This window comes from Cololabis saira, chromosome 3 (assembly GCF_033807715.1).
Source record: "Cololabis saira isolate AMF1-May2022 chromosome 3, fColSai1.1, whole genome shotgun sequence".
Lineage (NCBI taxonomy): Eukaryota > Metazoa > Chordata > Actinopteri > Beloniformes > Belonidae > Cololabis > Cololabis saira.
Genome location: NC_084589.1, coordinates 29270230 through 29292485, shown reverse-complemented (window position 1 = coordinate 29292485; position 22256 = coordinate 29270230). Strand labels below are relative to the sequence as shown.

The window sequence follows — 22256 nt, the reverse complement described above, 5'->3', positions numbered from 1 at the left end:
AGTAAGTGTAAATTTTTTACAGATAAAGTAAAATAAGAGAATGAATACCTTAGTCTGTTGTGGCAGGGTGCAGGATTGGGGCGTGGGCTGCAGGGGGGAGATAGTCCATGGGCCAGAGCCCAAAATTTCACTTGTCAGTACCACTCAAGGTGACAAAACTTACTTATAATTTTTGAAAATATATATGATATTTTGGTATGATAACCCTTCCTGAGTGGCAGCTGTATCATAGTTATCAGCTCATGAAGTTACCCACCCCCTTCAGAAAATTACATTTTAGATGCTGGTGCATATCCTGGTTTAGACTCATGTACAGGATATCTGTCAATGTTTCACAATATTGTCTTTGGTATCATTTTAAGCATTCATTCAAGCTAAGATGTGAATCTTCCTGACCAACATAGAGGTCACTGTAGCTCTTTAAACTATAAACAACACACATTTTTACACAATTTTCGCTTAAATGATATACTATCTTTTAGCCCTGTGTCATCTAGGAACAACAGAGACACACAATACAAAAAGTGGAATACTCACAGGACCATAATGATTCAGGAAATGTATAATATACCACTACTATATCATTGTTACAGGTCATTGTGAGCCTTAAACTAGAAGAGCATCATTAGGCTCCTATTAAATTATAACAGCCACTAGGCTGATGTCACAAACTGGTCTTTATCATGCAAATACAGGACATAAAGGACACCACAATGAGATAAGGAACCAGCTTACTTTTATAAACAAGCATCTAAAGTGCAATTTTCTGAAGGGGCTGGGTAACTTCATGAGCTGATAACTATGATACAGCTGCCACTCAGGAAGGGTTATCATACCATAATATCATCTACAGACATGGATCTTTTCAAAAATTATAAGCAAGTTTGTCACCTTGAGTGGTACTGATATCTGGTCTGGAACATGGACTAGAGGGAGTGCGGGGGAGCAGCGCACAGGTGATGCGGCTGGAACAGCTGATTGGGCACACCTCTCCTCCCTTACTTGAAGAGCGGCTGCACACCGGCAGGGGCTCAGGGAGGGATGACACAGAGCTGCTGGACAGTCTGTCATGACGACAGCTGTGTGTGTATGTGTGTGTCTGGTGACCGACAGGTACCAATAAACCATTCATCCGCTGAAAACACGTGTCCTCATTCCTGTCGGCTGACCCCAGTAGGCTACATCTGTATATGAATGCATGTTGATTTTATCAAGATAATATTCCCAAACTAGAAGAGCTAGAAGTGGGATGTGAAAGTGCTGAGCCATTATGTCTCTGAATTTTCATTAGGCAGTGCAGAAAACAGGGACAAATCCAGTCTGTAAAATAATCAGATTACAGTTTTAAGAGCAGATCACACCAAGTGAATCAAACTAAGCTTTAGGAGGATTTTTGTCCGAATTTGAACCACTTGATTTCCGATTAATGCAGTAAGCCTAAATTTTCTGTCTGATTGTACAGTGTATATGTATATGTATATGGTTATCCAAAAATTCAAATAAAGTTTACTTGATGCTATCAGTTCTTGTAGTCATTATATAAATGCAAAAAAAATGATATAATTTGTAATAAATGAATAATTGTTATGTTATATCTAACAAAAACAAAAATCACTATTCCAGATGAGCTTTAATTTGTTTTAATTATTTTTTTCTTCTTCTCTATGTTCTTTCAATGTCAGACAATCCATACACAAATAAAGAGGAGACATATTATGTAAGTAAATGGGTCAGGCATGGGGAGGATGGCGGATTTCGCACAGTCAGCGGGCAACTAGCGCCTTGGGCGATTCAGACACAGACAGACTTCAGTAGAAGTCAACATTGTTATACCACCTTCCACTGCTTGAACAAGAAGTATTATATGATTAAAGCAGTGGCTTCATATAAACGTGGAAATGCAGTTGTCTTTTTCTAATCAATATTGAACTATACTACGGTTTAACATAATGTCATTGTAAAAAATGTAAAAAAAAAAAAAAAGATAAAAAAAAGATATATTGTTAATCTGTTGTAGGTTTTAGAGGTAGCTTTCTTATATATATAAAAAAAATAAAATTATACTATAGCACTGGCGTGACAGCACCTGTGTCCAACTGGACTCTCAGCATTCTGACCAGCACTTATCCAGCTGTAACCCCCTATGTGATTTTGTGCTTGTTCTCTCAGATGTAAGTCGCTTTGGATAAAAGCGTATGCTAAATGATAGTAGTAGTAGTAGTAGCAGTAGGTAATGTGATGATGCACTACAAAGTTTGTTCATGGTAAATATGACGGTAAATATTCCGACTGCAGCTGGCATTGTCAACAAGGCCCAGGACCCTCCTCTCCCCCGTCTACCACAGACTGTCGCCCCACCCCACTCTACGTTACATTAACGGAAAGACTCCACTTCTGACCATATGCATCACATTTTCAACTCCTCACTGGGGGGAAGGAAGGCCAAGAAGAACTGAAGAACAGAGGGACTGTGGGGGTGTCAGTCAGTCTGTCAGTCTGACCAACAACCGGACAGTAACCAGGACAGTGTAATAACTTTGAGCAATATTACACAACACTTTTTCTATCTTTATAATTCTTTTTATGGCACCGCACTTTCTATTTTTATTTTTGTTTTTGACCTTTATTTTTATTTTTATCTTTATTTTTTAATTTTCTTATCTTTTTATCTTTATATGGTTATATATGTTTGGCTTTAGGGGTGTTTGATTTATATATTACAGTGTTATGTGTGTGAGATGGAGATGTCAATTTCCCCAAGGGAACCTCCCAAAGGGATTAATAAAGTCATCTGAATCTGAATCTGAAAAACATTAACGCACATCCTAGGTCACCTCTGTACAGACTCATTACTCCGGCACTTTAAAACCAAACATGGTGTACTTTTTTTTTTTTAATATGTATGCTGGCTTGCCTTCTCTGAATGTAAGACGATTTACACACTGGATGACTCTGATTTGTAAGGCTCTTCTTGGCTTTGTTCCTGGTTATTCATTTATGTTTATTTCTTCAGAGAACTAAAAGCCATTATGCTTTAAGATCGAATTACATTTTGCACCTGGCTGTTCCTCGTGTTCGGACTAACTTGGGGAAAAAAGCTTTTAGTTTCTCTGCACCCTCTGCTTGGAATATCCTCCAATTTGAACTGAAAATGTCTGAACTTATTTCACTTGAAGCCTTTCGCTCTTTTATAAAAGACCGACAACGAGAATCCTGTCGGCAGTGCCTGTGTTTTTAAACTACATGTGCCCGTGTTTATTATTATTTATTTATTACTGAAGTTGTTGTTTTTTCTACATGTTACTGAAGTCACCACTACTGCACTTTATTTGCTAAAACTGTTTGCACTCTCATTTTAATGTTTATTTTGTGATTGCTGTTATTTGTGTGTTATTTGTGGACGTGTGCTGCTGCCTTCCTTGGCCAGGTCACCCTTGTAAAAGAGGTCTTGATCTAAATGGGTCTTTTATCTGGTTAAATAAAGGTGAAATAGTTTAGTTTTAGTTTAGTTTAAGTTTATTTCAGTTATATATACAAGGAACAACAAGGAAGAGACAGTTTTTTTCAATTTGACTGAAAAAGGCTCAGGCAGAAGCAGAGCTTGTTAATGCGTGCCTACTACAAAACTTAAGCTACACAACATACATGGTGTCAAGTGTGAAGAAAAAAAAGAGCAAAAAACAAACAAAAAACAAACATACTATATACATATTCTGTACATACACTTTCATACATACATGTACACACATAGATGCATATACATACACATACATATCTCTTTTCCCCTTTTTTCAATTACAGCCATAACTCCCAAATATAAATACACATATTGATTTTTTGAACATAATAAAGGAAGTAAATTGCTTAAGTTTGGGATCAACACTATTCCACAGCTGGACCCCTTTAAAAGAAATACATCTTTTGCTTTAAACATGATTTGCATTGTTTTATGCAAGTCTCCAAACTTCAGAATATGCTTTCACTCTTTTAGAGATTGTTTTTTTTTTTCCCCCTCTAAGCATTGATTATTTACTTTCTCTGTTACCGGTAGTTGTTTTCTGAGATCTGTCTTCTGTTTGTTTTTTACTTTTTTTGTCATATTTACGTTTGTCTTCCTTCTTGTTTTGCATGTGTGTTTACTTTGCTGTTTTTTGTTGTTGTTTTTTGTTGTTGTAGATTGTTTGTCCTTTGTTTACTATGAAGTAAACAAAGTTAAAAGGGGTAGCCAAAATAAGCGGTTAATTCCTTACTTGTTTTTTTACTTCTTTTTTTCTATTATTTCTTTCCTACGAAAGGAAATGAAATGCAATGTAATGTATCAATTGAAACTGATCGACCAAATAAATAAACTACTACTACTACTACTACTAATATGAGAATTTAAAAGTAATGGATTAGTATGATCATAATATCCCGCTTTATTTATGATGCGTATAGCTCGTTTTTGTAGTAAAACAATGTTATCAGTTATGGTTTTAAACGTAGATCCCCATAATTCCAGACAGTAAGTTAAGTAAGGAAGTGTCAGTGAACAGTAAATTAAGCATAAACTTTAAATAAATAAAATTTAAAAAATATATATATATATTATTTGTTCTTTTGTATTGCAACAATCTCCACAACAAATTGCTTGTGTGCAGTACTCGAGTTGTAAAAAAAAATCAGGGGGGATGGTGGATGTTATCATATGGGGACAGATCATTTGTGCCGATTACAAATAATATAATATATTACAAATAATAGCACTGAGCAAAACACCTGCAGAAACACTGCAGGAATGACATAGTAGTTAAATGCAGCCTTCTGTAAGCTTTAAATATACACTGGGCTTACATCTAATACATCAAAACACAAAAATAAAAACAGTTTTCTGAACAATATGCCTCTGTCCTTCACAGGATAAGTAAAATGGATCACTGCAAAAACTCAAAATCTTAACAAGAATATTTGTCTTATTTCTAGTTAAAATGTCTCATTTTAGTAAAAAAAATCTCATTACACTTAAAACAAGACTCATCACTGGAAAAAACAACAATTTTCACCTGTTTCAAGTAGATTTTCACTTAAAATAAGTAGAAAAATCTGCCAGTGCCTGGAACAAGATTTTTTTGCTTGTAATAAGAAGATAAATTGTGTCCCACTGGCAGATTTTCCTACTTATTTCAAGTGAAAACATACCTGAAACAGGTGAAAATTGTCAAATTTTTCTGGTGATGACTCTAAATGTTGAAATAGCAGTAATACCACATTCATTGATGTAATGACATAAGGGATGGAAAGGGGGGGGGGGGGGGGGGGGGTGGCAGTTTTACGGGGGGGGGGGGGTGATTTTGACCGTTTTTATTTCAGGGGGGATGCCATCCCCCCTCATCCCCCCTCAACTCGAGTACTGCTTGTGTGTGTTAAACCAAAGATACTCTGTCTCTGGTTTTGGTGTGCAGGAAACACTCCTGAAAACATTTTATGACACTGTGGTGGCATCAGCCATTTTTTATGGAGTGGTCTGCTGGGGCAGCAACATCACAGCTGCAGACAGAAGGAGGCTGGACAAAACCATCAAAAGGGCCGGCTCTGTCGTGGGCTGCTCTCTGGACACAGTACAGGTGGTGGGAGAGAGGAGGATGATGGCTAAGCTGTCATCCATGATGGAGAAGGACTCCCACCCCATGAAGGACACCTTCAGAGCGCTGGAGAGCTCTTTCAGCGACAGGCTCCTTCACCCTAAATGTGTAAAGGAGCGCTACAGAAGCTCCTTCCTCCCTGCAGCTGTGAGACTACACAACCAGCACTGCTCACAGTAGACCACATACAACCTGACAATAAATATACAAACCGGAAAATAATGTGCAATATCATTCTCTGCAACGTGCAATTATGTAAATAACATCTGCAAATATCCATCTTTTATTCTTTTTATATACTAGTATTTCTTATTACTATTTTTATTCTCCTTCTTCTTATTATTATTATTGTATATACTGTTTATAGTGTTTTTTTTATTATTGTGTGATATTGATGCCTCTTGTGTTTTGCACTATCCCCTTTGCTGCTGTAATCTGGAAATTTCCCCTCTGTGGGACTATTAAAGGATTTCTTATCTTATTTTATCTTATCTTAAACTACTTGGCTGATTGTGGTTGTGATTCTGCCACCCGCCGCTAGGTGGCGGCAGAGGGAGGCTGGTCCGGATGGGCGTGGTCAGCTCAGGAACCCCGCCCCTCCCCCACTGGAGACATTTTTCTGATTCCAATTGACGGGAAGCGTTTGATCGAAGCAACGGAAAACCGAAGTTAACCCATTTTAACAAGGTTTGTGCCTTTGTTTTTTGAACAAATATGTTTCAGAATATACAGGAAAATTCGCGTGTAGTTGTGTAAATGCGTAACTGTGTTGCGTATTGAAGTTCTTCGACCACGGCACCTCTTAACAGTTTAGTCTACGTCTGCGGATAAGTTCGTTTTCTTTGCACACCGTCGTTGAGCAAACAGTTAACATTTCATATATGCTTCACGCTATCATTTGAGTCCAGATGTGTTTTGGTTTCTGCAAAACGGTGTTTATAAAAAGGCGAGTGTTGAACTGGGATTAGGAAAAGGGAGGAGCCGTAACGTTAAATCGACGCAGAGCCTACGGCGTAGGATACGCGGCGACGCGCACCGTACGGGGCTCGTGGCCGCGTATCCTACGCCGTAGACTCTGCGTTGTCGCGGAACCATAAATCAGCCTTAAACGCTGAAACACGGTTCATATGATTGACGTCAACACGTGTAAATACTGTAAATAATGTACTTTGAGTTATTTTAATACATTTGCTTGCCGTTAAGTAGATTTTGACTTAAGTCAAAATGAGTTTATTTATTCAAGTCAATGAAAGGATTTACACCGTTATTACTGTTATTAAACAGAGCTCGTTTAGTTTATCCTTGTACCTTTACGTTTTTTTGAATTTTTACAAACGTGTATTTTATTTGACTATTCAATTTTATGCTATTTCATAGTTTTCCACGTCGGGGAACATGTTGTACATTTTGTTCATTTGCACATCCTTGAGAGCTATAAGCACAGTTTACTTTGTAATAAGACGATTGTAAACAATTACAATGTTATATGCTTTTTTGATATAGTATAAGAAAACCTAAAGATTAAACCAGTGGGTTGGAAACCAACAATTGTCCTTTAGACCTCTGATGTTTTACAGAAAGTGACGTGGGTGTATTAGAGTCTCATCTGGAATGGATGATTTAATTACAAATCCAACAAATAGGGACTACTCCATTTTTAAACTTTTCATATAGTATATTTAAACATGTACAGTCCATCAGAGTGTTTCATCAAAGTTAACAGAATTTGTGTATCAACAATGATGATCATTTTTTTTTGAGGGCTGGAATCCTCATTGATGCCCTCTGCTGATAAACGTTTAAAATGTAGGGAAATTGTGCCATCCAGCAGCGTTTCAACGGTACATATATTGATTGATTGAAGAATTTATTCGAAGAATTGCATAGGATCAGGTACAGTTTCATGACAGTACAGATTCGCTGATACAAAGTCAACTAAAAGCAGAGGTGGACAGAGTACTCCACCCCAGTACTTGAGTAAGAGTACAAATACTACTGGTCAAAATTTACTCTGTTACAAGTAAAAGTAGCTCAGTCAAAATATTACTCGAGTAAAAGTAGAAAAGTACTTGCTTTTAAAGGTACTTAAGTATCCAAAAGTAAATGCTTTTAAATTTACTTTAAGTAAAAGTAAGAGTAAGAGTAAATTTCTTATTTTCCACATCAGTAAATTACTATATTTTTTAATTTTAATTTAATTTTAATTTAATTTAATTTTTTTATTTTGTCTGTGGTTTGTCTGTGCCCTCGTTTTTTACTCGGTCGAACTCAAACATTGAGTTAGGATACGGCCAAGGATTTTGTGAAAGTCCCTGCTCCGAGTCCGGCTCATTATCAGACTCAGACGACTCAGTGGATTGTCTTTCTTCTCCTGACGCAGGCGTAGCCATTGTTGCGGCTCTGTCTTGACAAACGCAGGATACTTTGGCGGTATCGTTTTGAGGAGGCTTGACGTATTTCCGCTTTACGTACATCCCAGTGGACAGCGTGCACTGTGATAGGTCTCCTCCTTTGACAAAAACAGCTTGTGTCCAATAGGATTTTAGGGAAGAAGAAAAAAGAGCAGACCTGAAAGTAACGAGTACTTTTCAGCCTTCCTAGAAATTTACTAGAGTAAAAGTAAAAATATTTGTCTTGGAAATGTATTCAAGTAAGAGTAATAAGTACCAAAGAAATCTAATACTCAAGTAAAGTACAAATCCTCTGGATATGTACTTAAGTACAGTACTCAAGTAAATTTACTCTGTTACTGTCCACCACTGCAAATAACCCACACGAAATTAGGTTTATGTAAGATATCAAACCCAAATACTTTAGAAGACCTTTAGCTCTTATGATTGTATATTTAGCTTGCTGTTTGTTTTTCTTTTGTGTTGCATTTTATTCAATGTTATCTGTGATGTGTTGAAAAGACATCAGTGCCATGCTGTTTATTAATGAAATATTAGTTAACTAGAAAACACAAGTACATGTGCAAATCATGACATGAGACAGTGGTTTTCTGTATATGGAGCAAGGCTTGTTGTGTCATCATCACATGATTTCTGGGACAATATTTAACTCTTGAATTGATTCACGGCTTCAGTTTAAAGAACACATCCTACTTGATATGCTTTTGAGCTTTGCTTCCTTCGGCCATCACTATTAAAAAAACTAAACCAACTATCTGAAAGTAGCAACATGTTCATTGGTTACAGCAGTAACATGATGCTCTTTTATTGATGCATCAATCAGTGAGGGTATTAATGAAATTATGTAATTTATCAAAATGTCAGAATACTGTGTTTAATATTCTAGCTGCATGTCTGCTTTTACTTTTATGTGCACATTGGTGAGATCTTAAAAGTATGAAATTTGACAGTGTTTCTTTGTTGTTCCCTTGTGTTTCATTAGGACTCAAGATGTTTTACACATGTGGACCCAATGAAGCCATGGTGGTGTCTGGTAATGACTACATTTTTATATGTTATGGTAGCACAGTGTTTAGAAAACAAAAATTTACCGTGAATTATTAGGTTTGTAACACAGAAGATCATGGTAGTAATGTGCAACAATTATCCTACTACTAGTGTAGTTTTGTGTACAGTGGACGGGCAATAATGTGTCATGTAAGTGGCATTGCATGTTGTGATAAGGTGATTGAGCAACACTTACTGTCAGTTTGAGATATGCTGGGAATTTTCCATCTTGCTCTAGTATGCGGTCATCAATTCCCTGTATTACTCACTTTGTTGTAATATGGGGTTGTGAGTTTAATTATGTACAGAAAATATCCTGTCTACTCTATAAGTAGGTAGGGGTATGTTACTAAATATCTGTGATGTTTATTCTGTTTTTCCTTCCTCTTTTTGTCCAGGCTTTGGCCGTTCTCCACCTCTAATGATTGCTGGAGGAAGAGTGTTTGTTTTCCCATGCATTCAACAGATCCAGAGGTGAGCCCATTTTCTAAATCTCTTTAGGCATTTTTAGATTAGATCCTGCTATTATTGCTGGATGATGAACACACAATATAACATGTTTGGGCGTGTAGAATTACGTATTATCCCTACATCAGCAGGATAACATACGCCAACAGACAGGTGTAATTTTCAAAATGATGATGGAGGAAAATCGGGATGAGCGTTTTTTGGCTGGGTTTTGCTTTTTGCAGAGCCCCGGTTTGTCATTGCTGTGACCAGTTGTTCAAACAATGGACCATCCTTTGTGGTTCTGGACATGCTGGTTTATGGCTACCTCAGCCTGTGAGCTCTGGCTGATGCTGTTACTCTCTTCAGCTGTTTCCTTATTATATTAAGAAAGAAAAAAAAAACCTCTTCTGGTGGATGAAGATAAAAGATAAAGATGCACTTTATTGATCCCAGGACTGGGAAATTATTATTAGGCAGTGGGAGCGTAACATACAGAAACAAAAAGTAAGTAACAGCTCAACATAAAACCTGGATATATGAGTAGAAAAGTAATATCTAAAAATGTCTCTACATATTTACATCCTATACATGGTACGTGTGCAGCAGAAGTTATGAATAATATGAAATCTGCAAATGTTGCCTTGTGCAAGGAAGTCGGTTGTGTGCTATAACCACTAAGTGGGAGTTATTGTGCAGAGGGATGGCATGTGACAGAAAAGATTTCCTGTGTCTGTGTTCAACAGTAGAACTGTAATAGTCTGTTAGAGAAGGAGCTCCGCTGTCTGCCCAGGGTGGGGTAGAGTGCGTGGTCCAGGTTGTCCATGATGGAGGAAAGTTTCGTCTTCCTCTCCACCACAGTCTGAAAGGTCTCCAGTCTGAGAACAATCACAGAGCGAGGCCTCCCGATGATCTTGTCCAGTCTTGGGGTGTCTCTGGCTCTGATGCTGTTCCCCCAACAAACAGATGCGAAAAAGATTGATGCTGGAGACAACAGACTGATGAAAGACCTCCAACATCTTATTGCATACATTAAAATTTCGGAGCTTCCTCAGGAAGTAGTCTGCTCATTCCTTTCCTGTACACAGACAGGATTGTACTCAGGTTGCGTGATCAACAAATCCTTCCCATGACCCCCCACCCACGTTAGTTTTGAGTACAATAGTCCTGACCCGTGATTAAGTGTAACCTCAGGGGCGAGCTACAGGGCCCGCTCGACACGCCACCCCACGTCAGTCAATGTAAATAGGACAGACGACACGCTACGTCCGCCTGTTGAACACGGGGTATCCACTAATGTAAAAGGAGCTTTTTTCTCTTAATATGCACCACAACATAGCTGTCTTGTTTGGTCTTTTTGGCATCAACTAAGGGAGATAATTGCACACAAAAGAGCATCTGTCATTGTGAGAACGATTGAGTAAGTGTGTGTTTTGTGAGTCACTGGTTCTGCTGCTGGTCATTAGCACGGATCCTCTTTCAGCTTTCATTGTGTCGCCTTTGCTCTGTTTTGTCATTAGTCTTACTCTGCTGTTTTATCTCATCCATGCCACTTCTTCTTTCATTCCCAGGATCACACTCAACACTCTGACTCTAAATGTGAAGAGTGATAAAGTCTACACCCGCCACGGTGTTCCTATCTCTGTCACTGGCATTGCACAGGTAAACCTTTAAGAACTGTAGGAATGAAATGGCTTCACAGTTTTTGCTAAATTGCTTTTTAATTCTGTGCACACTTTCACTTTCATCATTTTTCCCCCCTCAGGTTAAGATCCAGGGTCAGAACAAGGAAATGTTGGCCACCGCCTGTCAAATGTTCATGGGCAAGTCTGAGGCCGAGGTTTCTCAGATCGCGCTGGAGACACTGGAGGGACACCAGCGAGCCATTATTGCCCATTTGACTGTGGAGGTTGGTGCTTTTTGCTTGAAGTTTTGTCTATGTGTTGATAGTGTGCAATATCTGTAACACAATGATATATATACTGCTCTACGTGCAGGAGATCTACCAGGATCGTAAGAAATTCTCCGAACAGGTCTTTAAAGTGGCCTCCTCTGACCTGGTCAACATGGGAATTGGTGTTGTCAGCTACACGCTCAAAGACGTTCATGATGATCAGGTGTGTTACGTGTGGTTGAAAATATGCTTTCCTATTAAAAATGGCAAAAATCTGGTGGTGAAAAAACTGAAAGGAAGTAGAAATCTGCTGTTTCAGCTTTCTTTTCCATCCACAGACGCTTTTAGTGCGCAGTAGTTCCCTGTGTAACACTAATGTTCCTAAGTGGTTGATATTGACTGTCTCTGACTTGGCTCTTCTCCAGCCTCACTTTACAGTGGACATAAATTAAGCCTAAGTGCTTCTGTGGTAATCAAACCATGTCTTATTTTGATTTCTGTAATGTACTACCTTCCTCTTTACTGTTCGGACCTGGCTGCCTCATCCTGTGATGTGCCTCGTCAGTGACACATTTTCTTCTGTAGAGTACCTCTCTATATCACACGAGAAGCATTTTGTCTGCCCACTTGTACAAGTCACATCCTGTCACGCAAAGTGGCACAAGCTTATTTTGTGTGTGAATTTTATTACTCGGTCAGTCTCCATCTCCATCTAAAAAATCAGGGCAATTGATTAATAATGCCTTGTCATCTCTACTGCTGTCCTTATAACGGTGTACCCACATCTACTGATGCCTCTGGACACATCTTCAGTGATGTTCCTGGAATCATCGGGTGTTTCGGGTCTTTCAACATCATACACCCTCCTCCAGGTGACCTAACCAGGGCTGATCAGACCCCGGCTTGTGTCCATTTGGCTAGCTACCATGACTCCATGGCTCTCCTCTTTTGAGCCACAGCCATCTTTACCCCTTTTACACCAAGCTGGTTCCAGGGCTGGTTCTGGGCTAGAGCCAGACTTAGCACCAGTTCTTTGGTTTTACACAGCCTAAGCACCGGCTCCTGGCTCTCAAAGCTGGTGCTACACCAGCCCTCTTTGGTTGCTGGGTCAGGCGTAAGAACCAGTTTACGTTGGGGGCTGGGGACGGTGTTACGGTTAAGTTAGCAGACTCTTTTATTATTACATCCATTTATTTAATAATGGATGTAAAACAGAAGCAGCAGTGGTCTACGGTGCAATCCATCAACAGTAACATCGGCGGGCTCCGTGCCCGCCGATGCAGCGGCAACCTCGCATCCGAGCCCGCGGGGAAGCGTTCCAGCCCTGGGGCGCTTGGACGCAGCTCGATCCATTTATTTAATAAAAATGACCTGGCCCGCGGGGACGCCTCCCAGCCCGCGGTTCTGGTTCCGCGTTACACCAACGCAGAGCCTACGGCGTATGTTACGTAGGAGGAGAGGAGCTCCTGAGGAGAGGAGAGGAGCTCCTGAGGAGAGGAGAGGAGCTCCTGTCCCCCGGGGCTGCCGGCTGTGACGATCGACGCAGAGCCTACGGCGTAGGTTACGCGGCGACGGCCGCCGTACACCGTACCCTACGCCGTAGGCTCTGCGTCGATTTAACGCGGAACCATAAATCAGCTCCGTAGCCGGCAGTCAGACAGAAATTCCGAAATTTTCAGAGCTAATTTCTTAACAGGCGTTATTTGGATAAACTGAGCCCAGGTTGGGGATCTTAAAGGTTACTTTACCTGAAAAAATATTAAAACTTAATAAAGTGCCATATTAACAGCGCTACAGCTGAAATTAAAACAGCTTTTGGCTCTCAGCTTCCTGATCAGGGTGGGGATGAAAACGAGGGGGAGTGGTGACGTGATGACGTGGCTCTCTGGCCAGCTGCAGGCTAGCACCAGCTTGTGTAAAAGCAAACGGTTCTTACTTAGAACCAACCGCGAACCGGCTCTAGCACCAGCACTAACACCAGCCCTGGAACCAGCTTGGTGTAAAAGGGGTACTTGAGGCTCTCTCGGTGGTACTGCGGATGGCTCTCCTCTTCTTCTCTCCCACGATGCCTAAATTGCTAAAGGCTCTGGCCAAAGAACGGGACGCAAAACCTCTGCATCCTACCTCCACTGGAAGACACCTCGCTCTCCGCCCTGCCTGCTGACAGTCACTGACCAGTCCTGCGTACTTGGAAAGTTTCCTCTCGAAGGCTTCTTCCAAGCGTTCTTCCCATGCAACTGTCAGCTCCAGCATCACTGTTTGCTTGGCCGACTCTGACACGAGGACAATGTCTGGCCGCAGGGTGGTAACAGCAATGTGGCTGTGGAACTTCAGTTGTCGTTCAAGGTCCACCAGCAGCTGCCAGTCTCTTGCGGAGGTCAGGATCCCAGCAGATGATCTTCTGGCAGGGGTTGCCTGCTCCCCAGCTCTGACAAAGACGATGGTTCTCTTGGAGGGCCGGAACTGCTCTGCCAACACAAGTCCAGCGCTGATGGCATCAGCAATGGTCTTAAGGACTTGGCCATCCCTCCAACGGTACCTTCCATCTCCAAGTGCCCTGGTGCAGCAGATGAGGATGTGTTCTAGGGTTCCTCGCTTGGAACACAAGGGGCATGCTGGTGTCTCTGCTAAGCCCCATGTGTGCAGGTTTGATGGGCTTGGGAGCATGTCGTAGACTGCCTGGATGAGGAATTTGCTGCGTTGGGGCTCGGCTCTCCAGCGCTCAGTCCAGGTCACCTTCCTCTCTATCGCATTCTCCCAACTTGTCCAGGCTCCCTGTTGTTTCATCCCCACTGCCTTGCAGGATCTTGTCTCCTCCTCTACTGCTCTCACCTCCTCCTGGACAAGGCACCGTCTATCCTTCCTCTGGGTGTTGAATTGAGGAGTTGGAAAGGACCCTAGTCCAGCTCGGCCCCGCGTGACCACTCCCACCAGGTTTTTGTGACGTAGCCTGGCCTCTGCCTCTTGGACAGCATCCTCTGATCTCCACTTCCTGCCAGTACTCACTTGGATCCCAGCATTGGCCACCTTTGGGTCACTTGAATCCCTGTACTGCACCACTTCTCTGGCTCTTGTCACCTTGAATTCCTCCTCCAAGGATCTAAAGGGCAGCTGCAGTTTGGTGTTGCGCCCATAGAGAGCGATGCTGCTCAGGCTCTTCGGTAACCCAAGCCATCTTCGGAGGTGTTTGCTGACCTTCCTCTCCAGGTTCTCAACCGCTGAGATTGGGAAGGCGTAGACAAGGAGGGGCCACAGGATCTGGGGAGAATGCCATGCTGGTAGATCCAGGCTTTGAACTTCCCAGGAAGGCCTGTCTTGCCCACAGTTTTCAGCCAGCCATCCAACTCAGTGCAAGTGGACTGAATTGATGTTTTGTCTCTCAGAGAGATGTCAAAAGCCTTGCCCAAGCTCTTGACTGGCTTCTCTGTGATGGTAGGGATGGCTTTGCCGGAGATGGTAAACCGGAATTTGTCCTCCACCCTCCCGCGCTTCAGCTTCACACTTTGCGTGACATGGCTCCTCCTTCTCAAGCTGTCGATCTTCCCATTATAATGAAAATCCTCTGACTGATTGATTTTTAACCTGTCACCTAGTCTGTGCCTGTTTTTGTTTTAATTTTAAAATGGGTTGGTGCCTCGCAGCATTCACATGTGTGACTTCCTGCTGAGCTGTATTCTGCACAAGTCCAGAACAGCACTTTGAGACAGTAATCCACGCCTTCATCACATCTCGGCTGGATTACTGTAACTCTCTGTATCTTGGAGTCAGCCAGTCCTCTCTTGCGCGTCTCCAGTTAGTTCAGAACGCTGCCGCTCGTCTGCTAACTGGAACGCGTAAGAGAGAAAACATTACGCCCATACTGGCCTCCCTCCACTGGCGGCCTGTGCATTTTAAAATCCATTTTAAGATTCTCTTATTTGTTTTTAAATCTTTAATTGGTCTCGCTCCACCCTAGCTCTCTGAGCTTCTTCACCCCCACGCCCCCGCCCGGTGCCTCAGGTCAGCTGACCAGCTGCTCCTCCAGGTTGAGGTCAAAACGAACGCTCAGAGGGGACCGAGCCTTCTCTGTTGCTGCCCCCAAGTTGTGGAGCGTTTTACCTCTGCACATCAGACAGGCCTCCTCACTGTCTGCTTTTAAAACCCACCTCAAAACCCACTTTTACTCATTGGCTTTTACCCCAGTATGAGACCTCGCTCTGTTTTTAGTGGTTTTATGTAATTTTATTTGTTATTTTACTAGTTTATTTATTTGTTTTTATTGTCTTTTGCTGTTGATTTATTTGCCCTCTTATGTACAGCACTTTGTTTCAGCTGTAGTTGTTTTAAAGCGCTTTATAAATAAAGTTGAGTTGAGAGTTGAGTTGAGAGAAGTGATAGTCGATTGTTATGGCTTCACTCTCTTTTTGTCTACTTCGCAGGAATACCTTAACTCACTTGGTAAAGCCCGGACAGCCCAGGTGCAGAAGGATGCCAGGATCGGACAGGCTCAGTTCAAACGGGATGCTGTTATGCGGGTAAATCCATATATATTGTTATAACCAAAATTCTAAAACAAAACACACACATAATAGTCCGTCTTTGGGAAAGAACAACCTCATGTTGTGTTTTTGCATGCTGTTGTGTGTTTATAGGAAGCCCATGCCATGCAAGAGAAGGTGTCAGCTCAGTACAAGAATGAGATTGAAATGGCAAAAGCCCAGAGAGATTACGAGCTGAAGAAAGCAGTATTTGATGTTGAAGTCAACGCCAAGAAGGCCGAGTCAGAGATGGCCTACCAGCTTCAGGTACACTCCTCTACTCATGATGTCATTTGTAATGGGCCATGTAGTTTACTATTATCTATTTTTGTTTCACCAGTGGACTTTTGGCTTCGCCTGGAGTCATGCTGCTTATAGATTTTTATCAGCCAGTAGGTTAGATTGGTACCTACATGCCAATCAAGTTTGTAAAGAGTTTCTTTTTTTCTCCCTTGTCTGCATATATATTAATGGTTAATACCAAGTTTGGTAAAACTTAAAACATATATATGCATTTTAATCTTTTTTTTTTTCCTGTGACAATTTGAGGAGGTTTAATATTTTTTTTTTTAAACATATATGTATGGGGGTTGGGGGGGTTGTTGAGGGGTGGCATCCACTGCAAGTCTGCACAGGAAAACGCACAACGATTTCTTATTAACGTCAATGGATTGAGTACTAGCAAGTGTTTTGAATTTTCATGTTAGGTGGCCAAGACCAAGCAGCGAATTGAGGAGGAGACGATGCAGGTTCAGGTAGTGGAGCGCACACAGCAGATTACTCTGCAGGAACAGGAGATTATCCGCAAAGAGAAGGAGTTGGAGGCCAAAGTTAAGAAACCTGCAGAAGCTGAGAAATACAAACTGGAGAAGTTGGCGGAGGCACAGCGGTCAGTTCCAGAGCTTCATATCGTTGACCTGCATAGCTCTGATGAGAGCTGAACAACCTGAACAAATGCTCAAGATCTTTTCTTTCTTGCAGGCTGCAGCTCATCATGGAGGCAGAGGCTGAGGCAGAGTCCATCAGAGTGAGAACTGCCTTGCTTCCCCTTTTGTTTTGACAGATTCCATTGTTCTTTGTGATAAATTAATATTATAATATATTATATACATAATAATTTCACATAAGTCATCTGGGATTTTATTCTAATTTTAAATTGGCCTGTGTGTTTTTGTCCTTGCAGATGAGGGGCGAAGCAGAGGCTTTTGCTCTGGAGGCTAAAGGCCGTGCTGAGGCTGAGCAGATGGCCAAAAAGGCTGAGGCATTTAAGCAGTACAAAGAAGGAGCCATGGTGGACATGCTGCTGGAGAAGCTGCCACTGGTGAGTGTGACTCCTGTGGACAGAGTGATGTAGAAACGTCATTAATTGATCAAACTAAATGTATCAATAAATTTGTTTTAGGTGGTTAATCAAATATCTGTTGGCTTTTTATTTTGTGATAACCATGGTTTTAAGATACTGCTTCATTTATTTTGAACTGTAACTCACCTTTACATAGTTAAGTATTGTATTTGTAGCTTTTGTGCCTTTTGTCAACTGTCACTACATTTTTTTGTTGCCATAAATTAACTCAAAGTTTATAAATAATCAGTTTAGTTATGGAACCACTGATTTTGCACATATTTTTCAATTCAAGAACATTTTAATACTGTACAATAATCTTAGTTTTTGTGTTCATTTACTGTTTATTTTATTTTAACATGTTAACAACAGTTGTTTTTGTCCTGCAGATGGCAGAAGAGATCAGCAAGCCGCTGACAGAGGCTCAGAAGATCACCATGGTCTCCAGCGGTGGCTCAGAGGTGGGCGCAGCCAAACTTGCCGGAGAGGTGCTTAGTATCATGACACAGCTGCCGGAGGCGCTGGAGAAACTCACCGGAGTCAGCATCTCACAGGTACGCCCCAGTACAGCCACGTGAAAAAGAAAAAGCACCCCTAGCAATTCAAATGTCTTAAATATCACAACATAGTAATTTCATCTGATCCTTGCCAGGGCTTTAAATCTGAAAAATGCAACCTCAGATGATTAACAACACATCACATATTGCACTGCATATTTTATTTATTCAATAAAAACTTAGTCAAAATGGAGGAGCAGTGTGTGAAAATCTACTTGTACTCTCATGACTCACACAGGAGCTGTTAAAGAAAGTATTCACACTTGTTTCAGGATTAACCTGCTTTTATCTGTGAAAAGCACTGGGTGCCAATCCTGGTGTTGGATCGCAAATGCCTTCCAAGCTCCATGTAACATGTCTGGCACTTTGGCCACCCTCATTAAGTCTGTCTGCTTGTTCGGTCTGAGACTTTTCTCACCAATGGGCTGCTGGGGGTCATTTTGTCGGGCTCTGGCAGGGCCTATCCTTTTCCTCCTTGCACAAAGGAGCAGATACCAGGCCTGCTGATGATTTAAGGACCGTCTACAGTCCTGTCCATCTCTCTTAGACTAACTGCCCGTCTCCTGGAAACTGCTCCATGCTCTTAAGACTGTGCTGGGAGACACAGCAAACCCTCGGGTGGTTGCATGTCTTCATGTGCCATCGAGGAGCAGCTAGACTGCCTGTGAACATCAGTGTGGTCCACGTACCGCCTCATGCTAACAGTAGAGCCAGCAACCCTAGTCAGATGAAAACTAGTGAAATCGGAAAAGACGAGAGGGAATAATGTCAATGGCCTCCACCTGGAAAACCATTCCTGTTTTGGAGGTTGTTTTATTTCTGGTTGTCTAGTGCACCTGTTATTGATCTCATTAACTGGGAAGCAGCTGAGATTGATTAGGATCCCTTCCTGCTACTTGACCAAATCAATTTCCCAGAGGTTAAATGGATTTAGTTTAATACTCTAAATTATGTTTTGTGCCAACCTTGTCAAGAGTGGACTTCCCAGCATGACGTGGTGAAACAAACTGCAAAGAAAACCCCAGCAACATCTCAGGCTCTGCAGGCCTGACGTGTTGACAGAAGATTTGGAAAATGACTTATTTGAAAGTGTTCTTGAGAGAAATCCTGTTCTCTCTAAAATAATGTAGCAGTGAATTTTGTGAGGTTTTGTCAATTTAATCTGAACATCACAGAAGACTTCTGGAAAAATGTTGTTGGGGCAGATGAGACCAAAGTACCGACACAATGCAAAGCGCCATGTTTGGTGAAACCCGGTTAGAGTATATAAATACAAACACCTCATATCTGCCTCATATCTGCCAAGAACTGTGGTTAAGGGGTGATGACTTGGGCTTGTTTTGCAGCAACAAGACCTTGGAATCTTGTATTCAGTGAGTGGCCTAAAAACTCCTTTGTTTAACAAGGTATTCAGAGAATGTGAAGGCATCTGTCCAACTGTCGAAGCTCGGTTGAAATGGGGCATTCAACAGGGCAATGATCCCAGGCACACAATTTAATGTACAACAGAATGACCGGAAAAAGCAAATAAATAAGGCGTTGCCATGGCCAAGTCCAAGTCACAAATAAAACCAGCCTTCAAATACCGATGAACTGAAGCAGGACTTTACAGAAAAACAGGCTGCAATCCTTCACAATGATGGGAAAGATGATCACTTCATGTGATTCTACGAGCTGTGGAACTTGAAGGGTGTACTTCACACACATTTTTCACACTCGTTCTGAATCTTGGCTTTTTATCTACTGTAGTTTTTATTGAATACAAAACTATGCAGTTTTTTTTTCTTAAATCTGAGGTTGTACATAACTTCAAATGTATTAAGGAATATGTATTTTTAAATGATTTCCTGATCTGTTAAACTTTAAAATTTAAATAAGATTAGTGTTAACATTAGTTTGAGGAAAAAACTGGTGTGAACTAGAATGAGTAAACTGCAGATTTTTTAAATACATTTTGATTTCTTGCAGGTTACTGGACAAACCACACGTGTGCATTAAAAAGAAGTTTAAAGTGGAAGACTGAGCCACATTCAGACCAGGAGTTTCATATCTTCTTAATAACCACTGTGTCGAATCAGCACCGCCATAGTCCTAGCTCACTGTATCTGCATGTGCTTCACTTTAATGCAGGTTTTTCTTCCTCTTTGAAGTGGATTGTGTTTGTGTTCCTGATGTGTGACGATGTGTTCTCCATAAGAAGTCTCAGCAAAAACAGCAAAAAGGAAACAATAACTCAGCAGCCTATACGCCTTTGTCCATAGGAGACAAAATACACTGCCCACTTTAGCTACTAGTTGGAGCAGAAGTATGAACTCCTGTGTCTATTTTTTGGGTTTTTTTTTTTTATTCTCATGCAACTTCTTACTTCCTCTTTCTTTAACCTTTTTAATATATAATTCAGATTTTTATGTCTTTCCTATTAAATGGTGCAACGTTCAGACAGAGCAAGTTGAATTCTTTGCTGCACTTGCGTTACATACTCAGTCACGGCAGAACACACCAATCAGCTGGATAATTGAAACTACTTATGTGTAAAGTGATTCAAACTTTTCATCTTGTTAGAACACAATATTCTAGTGCAAAAACCATCCGGACATTCACATGGATGCTGCATTCATGCATGTCTCTTACTTAAAACTTAAAAAAAGTATCTTATAGTAGCACGTCTGGCAAAAACTGGTCCTAATGTTCCAAAACACGACAAAGACCAGTCGTGTTTGTTGCCTCCAAATTCCCCAGCTATTAAACTGATGGGATCTGATGGCATCTGTAAGAAGCAAGTCCAAATCACCTCACACTCCATACATTGTAGCTCACATTCTAGCAGCAGACACTCCTGGACGCCCACAGATGTCTGTGAAAGGGGGACCAAGTCAATAACGGGTGTCATAAAGGGGTCACAATGTTCTGGCTGCTGAGGCGAAGGAAATGTGGTTGGCCGCTGTTAGCAACTTCCTATACACAGCCTCTTTAAAGTCAATTTTCCGTGCTTGAGAGCCGACATTTGGGTATGCAAGGATTTAAAAACCTGCAGCTAATCAAAAAACGGCAAAAAAGAAACAATAACTCGGCAGCCCACACAGACAAAATACAAGATGAATTGTTCAGATAAGAAGGGTTTAGTCCAGCCTCCCCATCACTATCTCCACCCAGCATCACATCATCTGTTGTACCTCAGAAGTGCGGAGCAACGATGCTGTGATGTTTTAAAAAGAAGCACACCCTGTGGAAGCGGTGTGGGGGAAACAAAACGGCTGCTATGAACAAAGACAAAGGTACTTTTGTGCCGCAGCCCCGTGGAATCGTGACAAAATCCTGTAACATGTATTTCATGAAGATCTCAGGAAATCATGCCAGTTTTGGATCATAACATCATGAAACATTTCCTTTGATGATGGTGTGCTCTGTCGATGCTGAGCTCATCTGAGCGTCTTAGACTTGCCTTCAGACACTGTTTACAATGATCCACTTTTGCTGATCTGAAACTGCCGATCTCTGTCTCATCACAGAAGTATATTGGAGATCGTACTACAGTCATCCTAGCTTTTATTTACTGAACTGCTATTATCTTTTTCTGCTGCTTTGTTATGAAGAGACAAAGGTGAGGTCTGTATAAAGTGACTACATTTACATGAAGTTATCAGTTTATGCTACAGTACATGTGAAAGGATTTTTCACGTGTCTCAAAGTGATAGGAAGTGGTTGATGGGAACAAGCTCTGGGTATTTCCTGTTAAAGGCAATGAAAGTACTGAATCTTTGTGGTAGGAAAAGCAATGTTAGCGAGTCTTTGCAGCAGTATCTTCTTCTTAGCTATCAGTCTTTGCCTTTCATTTGGGAAAAAAGCAACCAACTTGCTGTGCTGCTTTAGTGTATATGGGTCTAAAAAGTCAAAACACTTGGTATGATTTTCTCTTTCCTGTCTGTTACCTTTTTTTTGTCTATGCTAATGTGGGGCTGAGTATGTTCAGTCATTGTTCATTGTTGATATATACCTGCATTTGTAGTTTGTAGATGTGTAATGACAACCTAGTACTTTTTGTCAGGGGTTTATATTCTGATTTTTCGTACTAATCTTCAAATATTTGAATCTGACAAGCTTTACATGTTTTGTTACCTCCAAGTGCCTGGTAAAACTCTTCAATCAACGTGACTACTGCAGTTATGCTGATAGAAACTTGTCAGGTAGTATTTCCTCTGCTGAACTCAAGCCATTAGCTGTCTCTGTTGATGGCTCTAGATGAAAGCCAAATTAGTCTCGCCTCCTTTGATACGTTCTTGTAATACATTCTTTAAGAGCATTTTGTTGCATGACTAATCTTAGTTGTTTATATAAATATATATATATCAAAATAATCTGTAGTAAATATAATAAAATGTTTTATTCACAGAAATCAACCTGGTTTTTTCTCTTTAAAATG

General features: G+C 41.0%; 1 protein-coding gene across 1 annotated transcript; it reads left to right on the top strand.

The window, feature by feature from the left end:
• The first annotated feature begins 6193 nt into the window (after window positions 1-6193).
• Window positions 6194-22186, top strand: flot1b (flotillin 1b). Its single transcript, XM_061717135.1, has 13 exons — window positions 6194-6308; window positions 9015-9065; window positions 9478-9553; window positions 11098-11188; window positions 11292-11435; window positions 11524-11643; window positions 15839-15934; window positions 16052-16204; window positions 16645-16826; window positions 16919-16964; window positions 17121-17258; window positions 17669-17833; window positions 19805-22186. Exons 2-13 carry the CDS (start codon window positions 9023-9025, stop codon window positions 19832-19834), a joined length of 1284 nt encoding a protein of 427 aa, XP_061573119.1. The 5' UTR covers window positions 6194-6308; window positions 9015-9022; the 3' UTR covers window positions 19835-22186.
• Window positions 22187-22256: the final 70 nt, after the last annotated feature.